At 41.0% G+C, this 18,134-nt stretch overlaps 1 protein-coding gene across 1 annotated transcript; it reads left to right on the top strand.

The window, feature by feature from the left end:
* The first annotated feature begins 378 nt into the window (after nucleotides 1–378).
* Nucleotides 379–5,672, top strand: CLN8 (CLN8 transmembrane ER and ERGIC protein). Its single transcript, XM_075266674.1, has 3 exons — nucleotides 379–408; nucleotides 2,502–3,129; nucleotides 5,166–5,672. Exons 2-3 carry the CDS (start codon nucleotides 2,581–2,583, stop codon nucleotides 5,478–5,480), a joined length of 864 nt encoding a protein of 287 aa, XP_075122775.1. The 5' UTR covers nucleotides 379–408; nucleotides 2,502–2,580; the 3' UTR covers nucleotides 5,481–5,672.
* Nucleotides 5,673–18,134: the final 12,462 nt, after the last annotated feature.

The following is an 18,134-nucleotide window of genomic DNA, read 5'->3' as shown; positions in this document are numbered from 1 at the left end:
AGCCTGCACTCCTATGCCCCCCTCTTGGTCACACACAGCCTGCACTCCTATGCCCCCCTCTTGGTCACACACAGCCTGCACTCCTATGTCCCCCTCTTGGTCACACACAGCCTGCACTCCTATGTCCCCCTCTTGGTCACACACAGCCTGCACTCCTATGTCCCCCTCTTGGTCACACACAGCCTGCACTCCTATGTCCCCCTCTTGGTCACATATACTCTCTTCACCGTCCCCCAGACTCCGCTCCCTGCAGCTTCCACTTCCTATCACACTGTCCTTTAGAAGCCAGAGTAGCTCCGCCCACACAAGAGGCTGATCACATGACCATGACGTCATCAAGGGTCCTTCAGCTCCCTCTCATTTAGCATCTACCGAGCTGTGTTGCCGGCTGTCACTTTGTGCTGTGCGGTAAGTAATACGTCTGTATGGCGGCGTGTATGTATACAATAGATTAGTATATTGGCATGGTATACAATGTATACGTCATATATCTCTGTTTCCTGCAATATCTCCTGTGCCTAGAGAAGTAAAGTGTGCTATGTCTTGGCACTCAGGCAGTCATGTGATGTTCACTTACATTGTATAGGGAGGCTCTGTTCTGTACTAGTCTTAGCCTTGTTTGCTATATGATTGGGGCATGGTGACATTGGGGTATTGTCGCTTACCCAGCTTCCATCACTAAAGGTATACACCACAGTGCACTATGCTGTGGGGACTATCCCAGTAACTGGTAGATTGCACAATGGGAATCCTGAGGTCAATGGAAATATTATCACATCTGTGCTGGCCTGCCTGTGGTTACATACAGCGTCCATTGTTATTATACTGATAGCGGCAGATGGAAGAGTCATACATGTAGGACTCTTGTCCACCGAATGCAGGCAGTCACTGCGAGTGTGGACACAAAAAAGTGGATTTATTCTATGCTTTTGTGTCTGACAAAAAACTGCTAAAAATGTATTTTCTGCTATTAAATTGAATGTTTACACTACACGTGACGGCTGTGATTGGCATCATGGGATCATAAATCACTATGTCGCTCTAATGTCGCCCTGAGGGTGCTGCAACTTCTTATTGTAAAAAATCTGGCACTGTCATGTAGATTTGTAGTCGTAGGACCTTTAGGGCACGTTTACTCTGTTGAAATACATGTTAGAAAAATCCAGCATGTATTTCTGCTGTGGAACCCTGGCAGGAATCAAAGATGTTCTGCAGGTCTTAGGTTTACACGCTGGCGAGCACTATTCAAAGGTGCTAGTCAAGTTCAACACAAAACGAAATCCACATGAGCGTTTTTACTTGGCGAGTTAGCCATAGCAAAATATCACAATTTTGTAGCTAAAATCACAGAACTACTCAAATTCTTGTCCTGTATCATTGCACCTGTGCTCGGGGGATGATTGTACCCCGGATGTTGCTCATATAGCTGTTTGGTGTTAGTTTACCCTTCACAAGGTTAGATAGTAAACAATTTAGAGAAGCAGAAGTGAAACACCGTCATGTAGTCTATAAAATGTAACTGCCATAAAATGTGACTGAGAGAGTAAAAACTGTCCCAAGGACAGAAAAGCTGCCCATACTTAGAGGAACGTATTCCAAAATGATGGATTAAAGCTAAGGCCCCATGTAGCAACCCGCAGCTAAGAAGAGTTTTCCACTGCAGACTTTCTATCCTTATTATACCTATACGGAAAACGCCAGCATTTCTGTAGGCATAACTGACATGATGTGATTTACAAAAATGTGACAGGTTTTGAAATTCAGCATTTACGCTGTGGATATTTTTCTTACGCAGACCCAGGGGTCACTGTACACATTGCAATACATGCGTTCTGCAATGTCTAACATTGAACCAATGATCAGATGATTGCCAGTTCAAATACCCTGTCGGGACAAAAAAAAAAGTGGAAAAAAAAATTACAAAGTGATAGAAAGAATAAAATGATTGAAACAAAACAAACCAAATATACATTTAATATATAAAATGATTTATGTAAAGAGTAATATAAAATACATATTTGGTATTGCCACGTCCACAACAACCTGCTCAATAAAATTAAAAGGTTATTTAACTTGAATAGTAAAAGTCATTGTAAAAAGCATTGGAAGCAATGATTTTACGCAATCTCACCTCACCTCTTGGTGTCAAGATCCAACATCAGGCGGAAAGGGGTTAATATAATTTCCCTTGAGCGATGCTAAATGTCATGTGTATGGCTACCATTCAGGCAGCTGGTGACAGACTGTTGTTCAACTCCATTTTATTTTCCTGTAAGCTGGCATTGGCTTTGTGGTGTGATGTGATAGATGGCACATCCCTTCTTGGCAGTGTAAGTGACAATACTAGTTTCCTGAAGAACAGTGTTAGCCTTCTTAGTTGTTACTTCCAGGTCACAGTTTTAGTACAGCATACGGTCTGTTTTATGAATGACTGGTGTATTAACGCTTGATGACTATTTAGTGTTTTCTGTTATTTTACCATATTTTTTGACACTCTGCAGGTAATGTTCCCATAGCTGACGCATACCATCCAGACAACGTGCAACAGGAAGAACATGCACTACTCGCTCCTTTTGGAAAATGGCTGTTCACCATGATCCCAAAGCTGCCCTGAGCAACTTAGACTTTGATTTTGACTACTCGTCATGGAACACCCGCCTGATTCTGATAGGGGGAGGGTTCCTATTTTATTTGGGCATTTTTGCATTTTGTCACATTGTATCAGTACTGCTCTTTGCCACCTATAGATCGCTCTCTGCCAAAGAGAAGGTATTCTGGGACCTTGCCGCCACACGGGCAGTATTTGGAGTGCAGTGCATTGTGGCTGGGCTAACTGCACTACTCTTTGACACTGTTCTGCTCAAGGATCAGATCACTGGTCAGCAGGGTTGGGCTTTTTTTACCATATTAATTGCAACTGGATTTTTCCTATTTGAAAATCTTGCTCTTCACACCTCGAACTGTGTTTTCTGGACATTTGATATTTTTTTGGCTGTCCACCATTTTTTTGCTTTTATAGGATATTTTGGTGCTGTCATCTGCAGTACAGCGGGACATTATTTGCCAATGGTTACATTATTATTAGAGATGAGTACTCCTTTCACTTGTATTTCGTGGATGCTGCTAAAGGTAAGCATGTGTTGTTGTAAAAGGGATGGAATTTTATATAAAAATTCCTTAAAAGTTGAAATAAACTCTATCATTTATGGATAATTGGGCCATGAGAGGAGGTTTCCCACAGACATAAATGTATACAACTATGAATGTTGTCAGGGTCTGGGGTTGCTAGGTGGGGTGGCATAGACACACAAGTCCAGTTCCTTTTAGTCCAAAACAAAGGAAGAGTTTATTTTCACTCAAAAAGGTAGTGCAGCAACAAAAGGAAACAATACAAAAATAAATACCTGCCTGGCTAAGCTCTAACTAAACATAGAACAGGTTACCTCACCTAGAATAACAGAAATCCAAAAAAAACTGTAGAATCATTCAGGACACAGCTCCAAAAATATGACCTCTCTGTCCACTCTCCAGCCAAGCTCTGCCCAATTTCTGCTGCTGGAGCTGGCTTCTTAAGCCTCCTTGGCGAGGAGACTCTCTGCAGCTGAGTTGCTGCCGGAACATCCCCAAGGTGTGGACTGGAGGAGGGTGGAATGACAGGTCCCACTACCAATCCTACCTGTCATTCCTAAAAATCCAGCCCAATACTGAGCATTTACCAAAATGCTCAGCAGACAAAAGTTGTCTGCTGAGAACAAACATTCCTGGAGTTTTCTCATCTCACCCACTTGAGTAGTCTGGGTGAGATGTACACCCCTCCATTACCTGACCAGCCATCAGCTTACAATGTACAAACTGTCTATGGGTTGGCACATGTCAGAAACACATCTATCTACTCAATCATTCACTGCCCGTTCCTGTTTCCGCTATATTCAGCAATAATTTTTACAGGCATCGGGGGGGGGGGGGAGAAAAACATGTCAGCCTCACAACTTTTTCTTAAAATGCCTCTTCCACTAACTACAAAGGATGGGGAGCAGAGCGGACTTGGGTGGTTGCTAAGGAGAATTTTACAACCTGTTTTATAATAAAAATTAAATTATTTAGCTTAAGAAAGTAAATTATAAAAAATGGTCCCCAAACGCCCATCCCTTTGTGTGACAGGTGAATGATAGTTTATCAAGAAGCAGAAGGTAAAATAATGAGATGTAACTATACTAATACTGTATGTCAGTGTATATACAGTATTACTACAGCATCATCTCATCAATACGTGTCAATGTTTATGAAGTACTACAGCATCACAGCACTGTCTGCTAATGTATATAGACTATTGCTATAGTAGCATCTGTCAGTGTATATACAAAGCTGATAAAGGGGCAGTGTCTTGAGAAGAGGTGTTTAAATGACAGAGACACTCCCTGTGTCTGGAGAAAAATATGTTTAATATCTGGATCCGTCTAAGCTTCCTCAATTGTAAACACTGTGGAAATTATGGAATAGCCTATCCCAGGAGCTGGTCACAGCAGCAACAACTGACTCCTTCAAGAAAGCTTAGATTCCTTCTCAAAGCAAAATAGCCTTGATGCTCATGGGAATGTATAGAATACTTCCTTCTGTCTTTACTCCTCCCTTTAATCATTTTCTCATGTGGCAACATGTATGCCAGTGTATATACAGTACTACTACAGCATCATAATATGTTTACCACTGTATATACAGTATTGCTATACGAGATTCTCGTCATGTCCATTAGACATGTAAATACACACACAGTGAAGTAGTAAAAATAAAGATCTGTTTCCACCGACTCAGCTATCCCATAGAAGTGTTACAACTAAACACATGTATGTAACCCACTTGCTTCCCAAGTCCATACGTAGTTCACTGGGACAGATAGCAAATGGATCTTCACTTTGCTGAGCCCTCTGTAATGAAAAAGCTGCCATCTATGCAGCAGACCTGCATTGGGTGTACAATGCCACTCCCTAGATAGCCTTGTTTTGCAAGGTTTATGTGTGAACTGGTAATAATTTCTATATTATTGCTTTATCAGTTCAGTTTTGTTGCTGCAAGGTGATGGCAGTTTATGGCTGCCATCTAATTTCTGGGACATTTTGTGTACATAATGTGTATCATTCCTTAATTTGTGTGTTTTTGTTTTCTAGGCAGGTTGGTCACAAACATTATTTTGGAAGGTAAATCAGTGGATTATGATTCACATGTTCCATTGCCGCATGGTCCTTACCTATCACCTGTGGTGGGTATCTCTCTACAACTGGGATCGCCTGGTGAGATCGGTCACTGTGCTATATGTGGCTTTCTTCTTTGTTGGACTGACTTTAGTTACTCTTATACTGAACCCATATTGGACATACAAGAAGACCCAGCAGCTTCTGACCCCTGTTGACTGGAATTTTGAATCAACATCCAAAAAATCAAGGAAAGTAAATGGTGGAATTGGCATCAAGAAAACTAAATAGTTTATTGTATCTGTTAGGCTACTTTCACACAACGGTTGTCTTCAGATCTTATTTTTTTAAGGCCAAGTTCACTATCCTTACAATCTGTTCCTTTCATCTGTCATACGATGAGAGAGATGGACATAAATGGCGATAGAATGACTGATATATATGAAGCGCCCATTGTCTACATTCACTGGAATGTTAAAAAGTCCTTATCTTTCATTAGAAAAATAAACAAACATGACTGAAGGAACACATTTGTGTTTTTTACATTACTTTAAAAGCCTCATCTGTATCAGCCATTTCGATGTGTTGCTCTCATCATATGATGGATGAGAGCAGTTGACTGTAATGATGGTCGTGTGAACTTTGCCTTACTCTGACCTTTTATGCAAAAAACTGATACAAAAAAGACAGATGGAAAAACTGTTGCAAACTGAAAACCTTCAATTTTTACCAGTTTTCCATCAATGTCCATGTTTTTTACAGAAAAAAATAACCCTGATGTGTATCTTCCAATAGGCATCACCTTTTTGGGGGGGAGATAATAGCAAGCATCTTCCTCCATCCATGACGTCAGAGGACCAGACCAACAAATAGGCGGACCGTTACAACATTAATCACGTACAGTATGTAGCCTGACAGACTCCTTTACCTAAAATGGGATCTGTCGGGTGTCTTATTTTAAACTGAACCCACCGGACGATAATGTCTGACTCGCACTACATTTGCCTTCTGTTGGAAACAAATCTGTTGGAGAGTCTGTTGCCCGATTTCAGTTTTAAAACAACGCAGTCCATATGTAACTGTTATTACAGTGGTCCAAATGTCTATTGTTCTGGTCCTCCGATGGAATGATGTCACTAGTGTGAACCTAACATAAACCTGCTGCTACCAATGAGTTTAAACCGGGATCAGTTTTCTTCCCTTGTTCAGGTCTTTTAACAAATCTATAAAAATGAAGAAAAAATTGTCGTGTGACAATAATAATTATACTTGCGGAATTGCTGGCATTTTCCACATTGGTATAATAAGGGCAAAACAATGCAAAAACGCAATGAAAAACGCTGTGGGGGAAAAAAAAATTCTTTTTTTTTGTTTTTTTCCGCAGCATTTTTTTTGCAGCGTTTTGTTAGGGGGCGTTCACACTACCGTCGGTGTCCGACATGTAGTGTCCGCTCAAATTCTGTCACGGACACTAGGAGCGGACACTAGATGTGTCCGTGACACCTGTCATTCAAATGAATGGGCATCGGGTGCGTTCTTTTGCACTCCGTGCCCGTCCTTCCCTGTCCGCAAGAGAAGATGTCCGACTTCTCAAGCGGACAGAAAAGCCCTGCATGCAGGGTTCCTCTGCCCGCTTGAGAAGTCGGACATCTTCTCTTGCGGACAGGGAAGGACGGGCACGGAGTGCAAAAGAACGCACCCGATGCCCATTCATTTGAATGACAGGTGTCACGGACACATCTAGTGTCCGCTCCTAGTGTCCGTGACAGATTTTGAGCGGACACTAGGAGCGGACACTACATGTCGGACACCGACGGTAGTGTGAACGCTCCCTTACATGATGTCTTAGCCTTAGGATACATTGACCTAGAACTTTGAAATCCCCCAGCAGGTTTGGAGCAGGCCTGATACCAGAGTACAGTCTGGTATCTGTTTTGTTTACATGCCTTTATTTAATACATCCATTTTAACTGTAATATCTATTTTTACAAAATATATTTCTGCATATACACAAAATATATTGATATTTTATTAATAGATTTGACTACAAAAAAAATCATTGGAAATAAGTGTTCTACTTTCTGCATCTCGGGGTTGTGTGTATTGTGCAGAATCGTTTCTGCAGCCCAGTTCTGGATTCTCTTTGCTGACACACTCTGTGTAGACACGCAGTCTACACTGCGACTGTTTGTAGTATTATTAATACATTTTTAACTACTGAGTGACCACTGCAGTGCATAGAACCCAATGCGTTTAGTTAGTCTGCAGTTATATCTGAATAGTTAAGCCCAGGCTTTAATGAGGAAACCTTCTTTAAAGCTAGAACTGGGCACTTATTTTTGTTCATAAATACATAGTATGCATATATATAATTTTTGTAAATGAGACATGGGAACATGTTTAAGCACATTTTAGGCCTTTCAGTGCCCTCATTCTAGTTTGCGGAGAGAAGCAGGTGCAGGTAGTCTTTATGTTCAGTCTTTTCTCCCAGCAGCTCGAATCTCTGATATGACTGGCTCTGCTCTACTCCTGCTGCTTGTACATACAGTAGAGCAGAGTCTGTTATATGACCAAGAGCATTAGCAGGGGAGGCAGATGAACAAGACTTATGTTCCTTCGCTGCACTCTGCAAAACTGGAAAGGTGGGCGACAGGGGACCTGCTTATACATTAAGTAAGCTTATCCACTGTAGGTTTTTTAACTTCTGATGATGGTCTTTGCATTGTATTCTGCCTTTCCAACATGGTGTATGCATTTGTGGTCCTTGCCTAGGTCTTTACAGCTTGTATATCTTCAACACCACTGTCCTCTGTAGTTGTACATGCTTATGTATGTATGTGTAGATTGGTGTACACAAACCTACTTTAAGACAGGCCACATGTAGCATAAGTGTTTCACTGCACCTTCAAAGTGGATGGGAGACTAACTAATCTCATCCACACATTATAGAAAAACATCCACAGCGGACATGCTATGATTTCAAAAACTGTTGTGCTTTTGTAAATCGCAGTATGTCAATTATATCTACAGAAACGGCCATTCTCCATATAGTTATAATTGAAGCAAAAAGTCTGCAGAGGAAAACTCATTTCCACCGCAGTTTTTCGCACAGTGCTTTTTGGCTGCAGCTCGCACCATGGTGCCTTAGCTTAAAAGGATTTTTCCACAAAAGACATTTATGGCATAAAAGGTGGAACCCACATTTATGTCTAAAATGAACCCAGCCTCCATGCCTCGGATCTCGATTCCCTGAGAAGACTGGCCTTGATGGTTACTCTAATGAAAACAATGTAGCCCTCTGAGCTACACTGTTCAGATAACAGTCCTTTTGGCGTATGTAAAAGCATAGCCTGCAGAGGGATTCAGTAATAAACCATTGTACACCTACATAATAGCATGTGTTGGAGATATCACAGTGGAAACAGAAACAACGTCTAGACAGACACACTGGGATTGCTGAGATTTACAGTAATTTTCAGCAAATCTCATCTTCCTGCTTTGCCTATAACCTGCATTGCTAAGTGACATGTGCTGTGGGATAGAATCCTACAGAATAATATACTTTAATGTATGCAATGCAGAAGATCTGCATTGATTGGATCAGGTAGGCCACAGAAGAAAGCAAAGTTCAGTTGGTCTTCTGCCTCAAAATCCTCTACAAATATTGGGGTTTCCGATGCAAGTCTGCATGCTGATTAGCCTCAGATACAATGGGGCAGGAGCAGTTACAGTTTTGACATGGCCCCCCTCCCGATACCGACGCCGAAGACCCCGACCCCCTCCTACGCATTCCTGTGCGTTCTATTATGCCCCATAGTGGCCCCAGTACTCAGTATTATCCCCCATAGTGGCCCCTGCACACGGTATTATGCCCCATAGTGGCCCCAGTACTCAGTATTATCCCCCATAGTGGCCCCTGCACACGGTATTATACCCCATAGTGGCCCCTGCACACGGTATTATACCCCATAGTGGCCCCTGCACACGGTATTATACCCCATAGTGGACACCCATAAACAACTATTATACTCTGGGGTCTTTTCAGACCCCCAGAGTATAATAATCAGAGACCCGGGGGAATAAAAACATAAAAAACCACTGTTTCTTACCTGTCACCCGGCTCCTACGCTGTCTTCTCTGCTGCTGTCCTTCTTCTATGACATCGGACGTCACATGACCCGGGATACAGGCCGGGTTCAGGTGACGTCAGAAAGGACGTCAGGAAGTAGGCCTGGCAGGATCGTGGAGAGGTAAGTAACAGTGTTTTTTATGTTTCTTACCTCTCCCGGTCCGCCAATCATTATACTCGGGGGTCTGAAAAGACTCCGAGTATAATGATAGCAGCAGTAGTGGCTGTCACCGGGCCCTGTGGCAGCTGCCTCTGCTGCTATGGCGGTAGTTACGCCACTGACAGTGACTAGATCAGCAAGATTGAGCAGAACGCTACTTTTTTCAGGCTAAGGCCCCACAGAACGGAAACGCAGCTTCTTTTGTTGCAGATTTTGTTGTGTTCTTTTTAACCAAAGTCAAGAATGGCTTCAAAAAGATGGGAAATACATAGGAAGTTCTTATACTTCTACCTTTTGCTTAATCCACTCCTGACTTTGGCTCTAAAAACCGCAACAAAAAAGCTGCGTTTCCACAACGTGGGGCCTCAGCCTCAATGTGCATGAAAACAACGGGAGGCAGATTCTAGACCCTTTTTGGTTCTGATTTTGTGGTGATATCAACCCCATAATCCTCCATGTGAACAGGCCTCCATAGTTTATACAAGGTTGTATTGTTAAATTCATTTAGGCCGGGGCTGGTAAAAATTGCGGCGGTTTACAATATTTGCAAAGTGGATGGAATTCATGCGAATCTCATGCCCACTTTGCGGAAAAAATCGCAGTGCGGACACGCTGTGATTTCCAAAACCATCATGGTTTTGAAAATAACAGCATGTCAATTATATCTACGGAAACGCCGGCGGCTTTCCTATAGATATAATTGTAATAGAAAGTCCGCGGAGGAAAACTCTGTGAACTTTTTGTTGAAAGCGCTGCGGGAAGAACTGCAGTGTGTTCACGGTGGTTCTTACCGCGGCGCTTTAGCACTGCGTTTCCGCCCAGTGGGGCCTTAGCCTTAGTTGGGTTATTGTACTACTCTTTACCCTACTGAAGGAAGGTGTTTCTATGATACATTCCCTATGGCAGTCTGATAGTATTATCAGTCTTGAGTATTCAGCCTACTCTTCATGTACTCTACTATATCCCAATAATTTTGCCAAAGTGTGAAGGTACAATAATAATTTATTAACTATGCTAACCTTAACAGGTTCACAAAGAAAGTGTTCAATAAAGTATAGCTTTATAGATTGCCTTTGAACAAGTTGTCTTCTCTGTATAATCCATTTCCATTTGCTGCATTGGGGCATGTGGAGGTTATGGGTTACTTTCTAGAGGGTTTGACATGTCAGTGTTATTTACAGTCCTATGAAAAAGTTTGGGCACCCCTATTAATCTTAATCATTTTTAGTTCTAAATATTTTGGTATTTGCAACAGCCATTTCAGTTTGATATATCTAATAACTGATGGACACAGTAATATTTCAGGATTGAAATGAGGTTTATTGTACTAACAGAAAATGTGCAATATGCATTAAACCAAAATTTGACCGGTGCAAAAGTATGGGCACCTCAACAGAAAAGTGACATTAATATTTAGTAGATCCTCCTTTTGCAAAGATAACAGCCTCTAGTCACTTCCTGTAGATTTTAATCAGTTCCTGGATCCTGGATAAAGGTATTTTGGACAAACAATTCAAGTTCAGTTAAGTTAGATGGTCGCCGAGCATGGACAGCCCGCTTCAAATCATCCCACAGATGTTCAATGATATTCAGGTCTGGGGACTGGGATGGCCATTCCAGAACATTGTAATTGTTCCTCTGCATGAATGCCTGAGGATTTGGAGCGGTGTTTTGGATCATTGTCTTGCTGAAATATCCATCCCCGGCGTAACTTCAACTTCGTCACTGATTCTTGAACATTATTCTCAAGAATCTGCTGATACTGAGTGGAATCCATGCGACCCTCAACTTTAACAAGATTCCCGATGCCGGCATTGGCCACACAGCCCCAAAGCATGATGGAACCTCCACCAAATTTTACAGTGGGTAGCATGTGTTTTTCTTGGAATGCTGTTTCTTTTTGGACGCCATGCATAACGCCTTTTTTTATAACCAAACAACTCAATTTTTGTTTCCAAAATGAAGCTGCCTTGTCCAAATGTGCTTTTTCATACCTCAGGCAACTCTATTTGTGGCGTACGTGCAGAAACGGCTTCTTTCTCATCACTCTCCCATACAGCTTCTATTTGTGCAAAGTGCGCTGTATAGTTGACCGATGCACAGTGACACCATCTGCAGCAAGATGATGCTGCAGCTCTTTGGAGGTGGTCTTAGGATTGTCCTTGACTCTTCTCACCATTCTTCTTCTCTGCCTTTCTGATATTTTTCTTGGCCTGCCACTTCTGGGCTTAACAAGAACTGTCCCTGTGGTCTTCCATTTCCTTACTATGTTCCTCACAGTGGAAACTGACAGGTTAAATCTCTGAGACAACTTTTTGTATGCTTCCCCTGAACAACTATGTTGAACAATCTTTGTTTTCAGATAATTTGAGAGTTGTTTTGAGTAGCCCATGATGCCACTCTTCAGAGGAGATTCAAATAGGAGAACAACTTGCAATTGGCCACCTTAAATACCTTTTCTTATGATTGGATACATCTGGTTATGAAGGTCAATGCTCACTGAGGTTACAAAACCAATTTTGTGCTTCAGTAAGTCAGTAAAAAGTAGTTAGGGGAATTCAAATCAATAAAATGATAAGGGTGCCCATACTTTCGCACCGGTCAAATTTTGGTTTAATGCATATTGCACATTTTCTGTTAGTACAATAAACCTCATTTCAATCCTGAAATATTACTGTGTCCATCAGTTTTTAGATATATCAAACTGAAATGGCTGTTGCAAATACCAAAATATTTAGAACAAAAAATGATTAAGATTAATAGGGGTGCCCAAACTTTTTCATAGGACTGTATATGGTCACCTGTTAAATACAATGGGTGTCCTTTAGTACTGCATTTCCTCTGCAGCCTCCTCTTGATAGGTGAGTGTACAAATAAAGTGTTTTTCTTTATGGTATAACGCCTTTAAAATAATGTATTTCTTAATGGCATCTATTTCATGCTTGTTACTGTTTAACGTATAGATTATAGGCACTGCAAGGTTTTTATTTTCTAAAGAGTATTTGACTTAACTAAACTACCGGTACTAATGGTACAAAACTAACTCTTTTACTTTGGCTACAGAATAAAGACTTGGACATTATGTTTATAATTAAAGAAAACTGTCTACTGTATTAATATTTTGAGTTATTTTTTTTATAAATTTGTCAACCAGTGAAGTGTTTTTGAAAAAAACAAAAAAAACCCACAAAACATGTAAAAGAAAATGTTTTTGGAATTCTGGATTTTTATGATGATTTATCATTGTCACAGTGTTTTGAATTATTACTACTGTACAGATATTAAAAAAAAGATCATTGTCTGAAATATGTCCCAGTAGTCTTTATTTAGAGCAAATATATTACACAGTACTTTATATTTGGCAAAGTAAGGACCCTTATATTTCCATCACGCCTGTACAGCAGCCTGCAGGCTCTGTGCTCTCTTCGCTTCCTGGTTTTCTCGGCACATTGGTGGGCGGGGTTTCACTTGCTCTGCTATGTTTGCAGTCAGTAATGAGGGATTGTTTGTAAATGAATTACCACAGTATGAAGCTGATATAGAGGCTGATGTAGTAGAGCTGGATTTGAGTGAGTTTGTAATACATAGAGCGGTACCGGACTCCCTATCTCATCCCTTATCTGCCAAATTCAATTAAACCGACTGCTAAGTGGAAGAGCAGGAGATAAAAGCTCAGAAATCCTGGGTCACTCACCTCCCCCTTCCCCTATCTGAGGAGCCCTGTTGCTTGACTGTGGCAGAGACATACACAGCTCAGAGCTGCTCCCAGCACTCAGTCTCTCCCACCTGACACATAACCCACTAGAAAGGAACTAGAATCCTGAAAAATATAACTTTTAATATACAGTAGACAACTAATAGAGACTGTGATATATCAAAATCTCACAAAGGGATACATATATATCATAAATGTGAGGATAAAAAATGCAGAGCAGAAGATCTCAAGATATGTCAATAGTAACAGTGTGTTCTCTCATCTGAGGTGTGAAACACCTTGGTAATGAATACAGCAAGATACTCTAATATATGCTCAGGGAATGGACTGCACTTTAAACCACAATGTAAGCAATACTTGTATCAACCACATGAGTTCAAAAAAGCTAGATCTTGTACTGGTGGTAGCAATATACATCCACATATGTTAGGCAGTAATATGGATATCCCTAATAAGGACCCACTGTAGATACATAGGTGGATCTATACTGAGGCCATATAAAAAAAAATAGGGTATTAATATTGTATCCCTAAGCAGGGGCGAACCTGCCCCTTTCGCCGTCTGAGTCGAACTACAGAAAGCCTCCCTTCCCCCCCCCCCTCCCTGGGAGGAGGGGGGTGTGGTGGAGGGGGCGGGGCTTAGCGCTGTTCGCAGGCACGGAGATGACCTGCTCTCTGCCTGCGCGTGAGGGGAGGCTGCTGGAGCAGCGCTGCTCCAGTGGCCTCCCCAAACCACCGCTCAGTGCTAAGCCAGTCCAGCCTGGCTTAGGTAACCAAAAATGCCGCCCTCCCTGGGGCCCTGGCATAGCACCGCCTGAAGCGCTCGCTTCAGGTCGCCTCATGGGAGGTGCGGCACTGTCCCTAAGTATTCTGTGAGGGTCACCACAGGGAAAAAAAGATATATGGAGGCCTAAATGAATATATTGGAGTCCATAGATAAACAGTACTGCTTGTAACCTAAGACATCAAACAGTTAATGCCTCAGTACAAATATCAGATATAAGGACAGACCAGCGTTTGCCAGGTCTCAACGTGTTTCTCCTCAGGGGTCAAGTCTCAGGTTTCCTCAGGAGACCCTTAAGTCACAACATGTCCCATACACCAGAATGAAAGACGTGCTTTGCAGTGAAAACTGTGTTTCCCAGGTCCCAATGGTGGACTCTGGTACTCAGATGTTAAGTCTGACCAATTTTGGAAACTACACCCCTTTAAAGGATTTATCAAGTGTTGTAGAAAGCATTTTTAGTCCTTGAGTGTTGAAATAACTTAGTTTTCCAAAAGAATGTGCAGCTGATATTTAAATGTGAAAATTGCAATTTTACCAGAGATACGCTAAATGCAGTGCCCTAACTAGTGTCAGCAGAGACACACACTCCAAAATCTGTTAAGGAGGCTATCCCAGTCACCACATCTTTTGGAGCGTTCATGTCTGACACAAGCTGGGTATATTGTGCACTGAAATTGTATATTTTTGGAAAAATTGCCATTTTCACTAGAATCCCATCCACTTTGCTGTGACTGTAAAACCCTGCGTTTTTTTGCCTGGCGTTTCCACTGCAGGCAAACCATGGTGTTAACACTACGTGGGGCCCTGGCCTTAAAGGAATTGCCCAGTTTCAGCAAATGTTGTTATGTGTATAATGAAAAGTTATACAATTTTCCAGTATATTTTCCGCAAAGTTTTCTAAATCTCTGCTTGTTGTCATTCTTTGTTTACTTCCTGGGAATAAATAATTAGTCCATGTTTATATGATGTACAATTTATGGTGATGTGGTGGACACAGGTGCACCTGTGTATCCATCATGTCCATTAACACAGAATACAATATAAACTTATCACCCTCATCCATAACACTGCTCCTCCTACATTTTCTCCCTCATCTCTGTCTATTGCCCATCCTATGCTCTCCGTTCACTCAATGACCTAAGATTAATATCAGAACTTCCTACTCCCATATCCATGACTTCCCATGAGTTGCACCACTTCTCTGGGATGCTCTATCCCAAACTATCAGATTAGCTCTCAATTTCTACAGTTTAAAATGCAAACTAAAGACACATCTTTTCAGACAGGCCTATCCCAATTCCTAATGTAAACCCTTCTGAAATTAGAATTCCTAAAACGAACCCTCCTCTGTTCACGCTCCCGCATCATCCCACAGTATTTCATGCCATATCGGATTGTAACTTTATATGTCCAGGCACCATCCACATGTTAAAGGACACGACTGGTGATGTCTCATACAGCTTTTTTATGTGTAATGACAGTCACCTTTATTACAAAATTGTCTGACCACTGTATAAGCAATGCTACCTCCGATGCCGCTCCTACTACCTCTTGTGTCACCCCCTCTACGTTGTAGATTGTAAACTCTTGTGAGCAGGGCCCTCAGTCGCATTGTGTGAAGTGACTATTTCTTTGTAATGTATCTTTTCTGTCTCTAGTTGAACCCTACAGATTGTACAGTGCTGCGGAATATGTTGGCACTCATCATGGATTGTATATTACATGACCATGAACTAATGTTTTTCCACAGGAAGTCAAGAAAGCATAATAGCAAGAAGAACTCTATAAAAACACAAGGAATTGATACTGAAGGTATATTGGAAAATTGTATAACTTTTCATTATACAAACAATAACATTTTATTTGCTGAAATATGACCCCTTCCAGTCTCCCATGAGACCATAAGATATACTTTTACAGCATTGATTGTTTTCATTTTTTAGCCAGTTTTACTATTACATTAAAGGGGCTCTATCAGCAACATTCAGTGTTGGCCAAAAGTATTGGCACCCTGCAATTCTGTCAGATAATACTCAGTTACTTCCAGAAAATGATTGCAAGCACAAACTCTTCGGTATTAATATCTTCATTTATTTTGCTTGCAATGAAAAAACACAAAAGAGAATGAAAAAAAAAGTAAAATCATTGATCATTTTACACAAAACTCCAAAAATGGGCCAGGCAAAAGTATTGACACCCTCAGCCTAATATGGTAGCACAACCTTTAGACAAAAAAAGGGGAGAAAAAAGTGTTAAGAGTTTTTTTTTCTCCCCTTTTTTTGTTTTTCTTTATGTTGACATGCTTGGGAGATGAATTTTCATCAGTGTGTACATTCTAGTCGGATTTTTCATACAGATCCATTGGTATACTCCTTTTGGGTGTAATAATCTGGTCCTGGTCATGTGACATGTGTCATGTGACCGTTCTCTAGGCAACTTTTTATTATTCTATCGCGATGGGTTTTGGGTTGCATCTTTTCCCTCTTCGAGTCCCCCTTTCTTTCATCGCAGTATGCCTTGGAATTATAATGTTAGGAAGGAGATCCTTAGGCGGTTTTCTTGTATCACACGCTGGGGTGAGTACCTAATTGTGGCTTGATTTAATAACATGTACTTATGGGTTGCTTTTTGTTGATATGTCTGTGATCGCTCATTTATTTGATTATGGAATATGTGTCCTCTATGTTCTTTTTCTTTTCTCAATCTGGTCTGTCTGTTTTTCAATTGCTTCCGTGTTGTATGGGGTTTATATGCGGCTACGCGGTATCGCATGCGATTTTGTTATTTTTATGATACTGTGTCATTGAGGGTGACTTTGTTGATTTACTCTGCCATTTTTCTTGGGTTGGTATTTCTTTGTAGGATTGCCTTTATTTTGAAACTCCATATTTGTATATATGGGTTTTGCTTGTTTTGTTTTGGTTTTAGCTGTTTTTAATTAAATGGTAATCACATGTGGGGTTGACACCTGTGTGTTGGACTTTATATTGCTTAGAAGGTTTGAACATTGAAAACATCGCCATGAGTAAGGGACGGATGTCCTGAAACGCGTAGGCTTGTTCATTCTATTCAAACATGCATTTATTTATGGAATCTACCGTGTAAGTGCTTTATTTTCTATCTACATCTGGTACTATTTTTTCATGCTTTTGTAATAAAAGCTATGTTTTATAATACCTTTTTTGTGCTGAAGATTTTTTTGTTGTTGTTCAGTTTACAGTATTGCCCTAGCCGGGGGTATATCTTTCGTGCACATAAAGGTTTAGCCGACTCTTTTTATTGTGGGTGAGCTGTGAACTGTTCACATTTTTTCTAGTATAAGATTTGGCAAACTCCAGCCTGGATTTTTTATGTCTCTGGGTAAGAAGTGGAGTCTTCCTTGGTATCCGACCATACAGTCCCCTTTTCATTCAGACACCAACGGATAGTACGGGTTGACACTGTTGTACCCTCGGACTGCAGGGCAGCTTGAACTTGTTTGGATGTTAGTCGAGGTTCTTTATCCACCATCCGCACAATCTTGCGTTGACATCTCTGGTCAATTTTTCTTTTCCGTCCACATCTAGGGAGGTTAGCCAAAGTGCCATGGGCTTTAAACTTCTTGATGACACTGCACACGGTAGACACAGGAACATTCAGGTCTTTGGAGATGGACTTGTAGCCTCGAGATTGCTCATGCTTCCTCACAATTTTGCTTCTCAAGTTCTCAGACAGTTCTTTGGTCTTTTTTCTTTTCTCCATGCTCAATGTGGTACACACAAGGACACAGGACAGAGGTTGAGTCAACTTTAATCCATTTCAACTGGCTGCAAGTGTGATTTAGTTATTGCCACCACCTGTTAGGTGCCTCAGGTAAGTAACAGGTGCTGTTAATTAAACAAATTAGAGAAGCATCACATGATTTTTCAAACAGTGCCAATACTTTTGTCCACCCCCTTTTTTATGTTTGCTGTGGAATTATATCCAATTTGTCTTTTTGACAATTCTTTTTGTGGTTTTCCATTGAAGAAAATTAAATGGAGATAATACGAAAGAATTTGTGATTGCAATCATTTTCTGGAAGAAAATGAGTATTATGTAACAGAATTGCAGGGTTGCCATTACTTTTGGCCAACACTGTATGCATGAATAGCCTTTAAAAAGGCTATTCAGGCA

The sequence above is a fragment of the Leptodactylus fuscus genome, chromosome 3 (assembly GCF_031893055.1).
Source record: "Leptodactylus fuscus isolate aLepFus1 chromosome 3, aLepFus1.hap2, whole genome shotgun sequence".
Taxonomy (NCBI): domain Eukaryota; kingdom Metazoa; phylum Chordata; class Amphibia; order Anura; family Leptodactylidae; genus Leptodactylus; species Leptodactylus fuscus.
The sequence above is the reverse complement of the archived record's forward strand: the minus strand, read 5'-3'. Positions and strand labels throughout refer to the sequence as shown.

What these genes read in the sequence shown, in the direction of transcription:
- CLN8 (XM_075266674.1), top strand. Translation starts at nt 2,581, where the DNA reads ATGGCTGTTCACCATGATCCCAAAGCTGCCCTGAGCAACTTAGACTTT. An exon ending in TTTCGTGGATGCTGCTAAAG is followed by an intron (nt 3,130 to 5,165) that starts GTAAGCATGTGT and finishes TTTGTTTTCTAG; the next exon opens with GCAGGTTGGTCACAAACATT.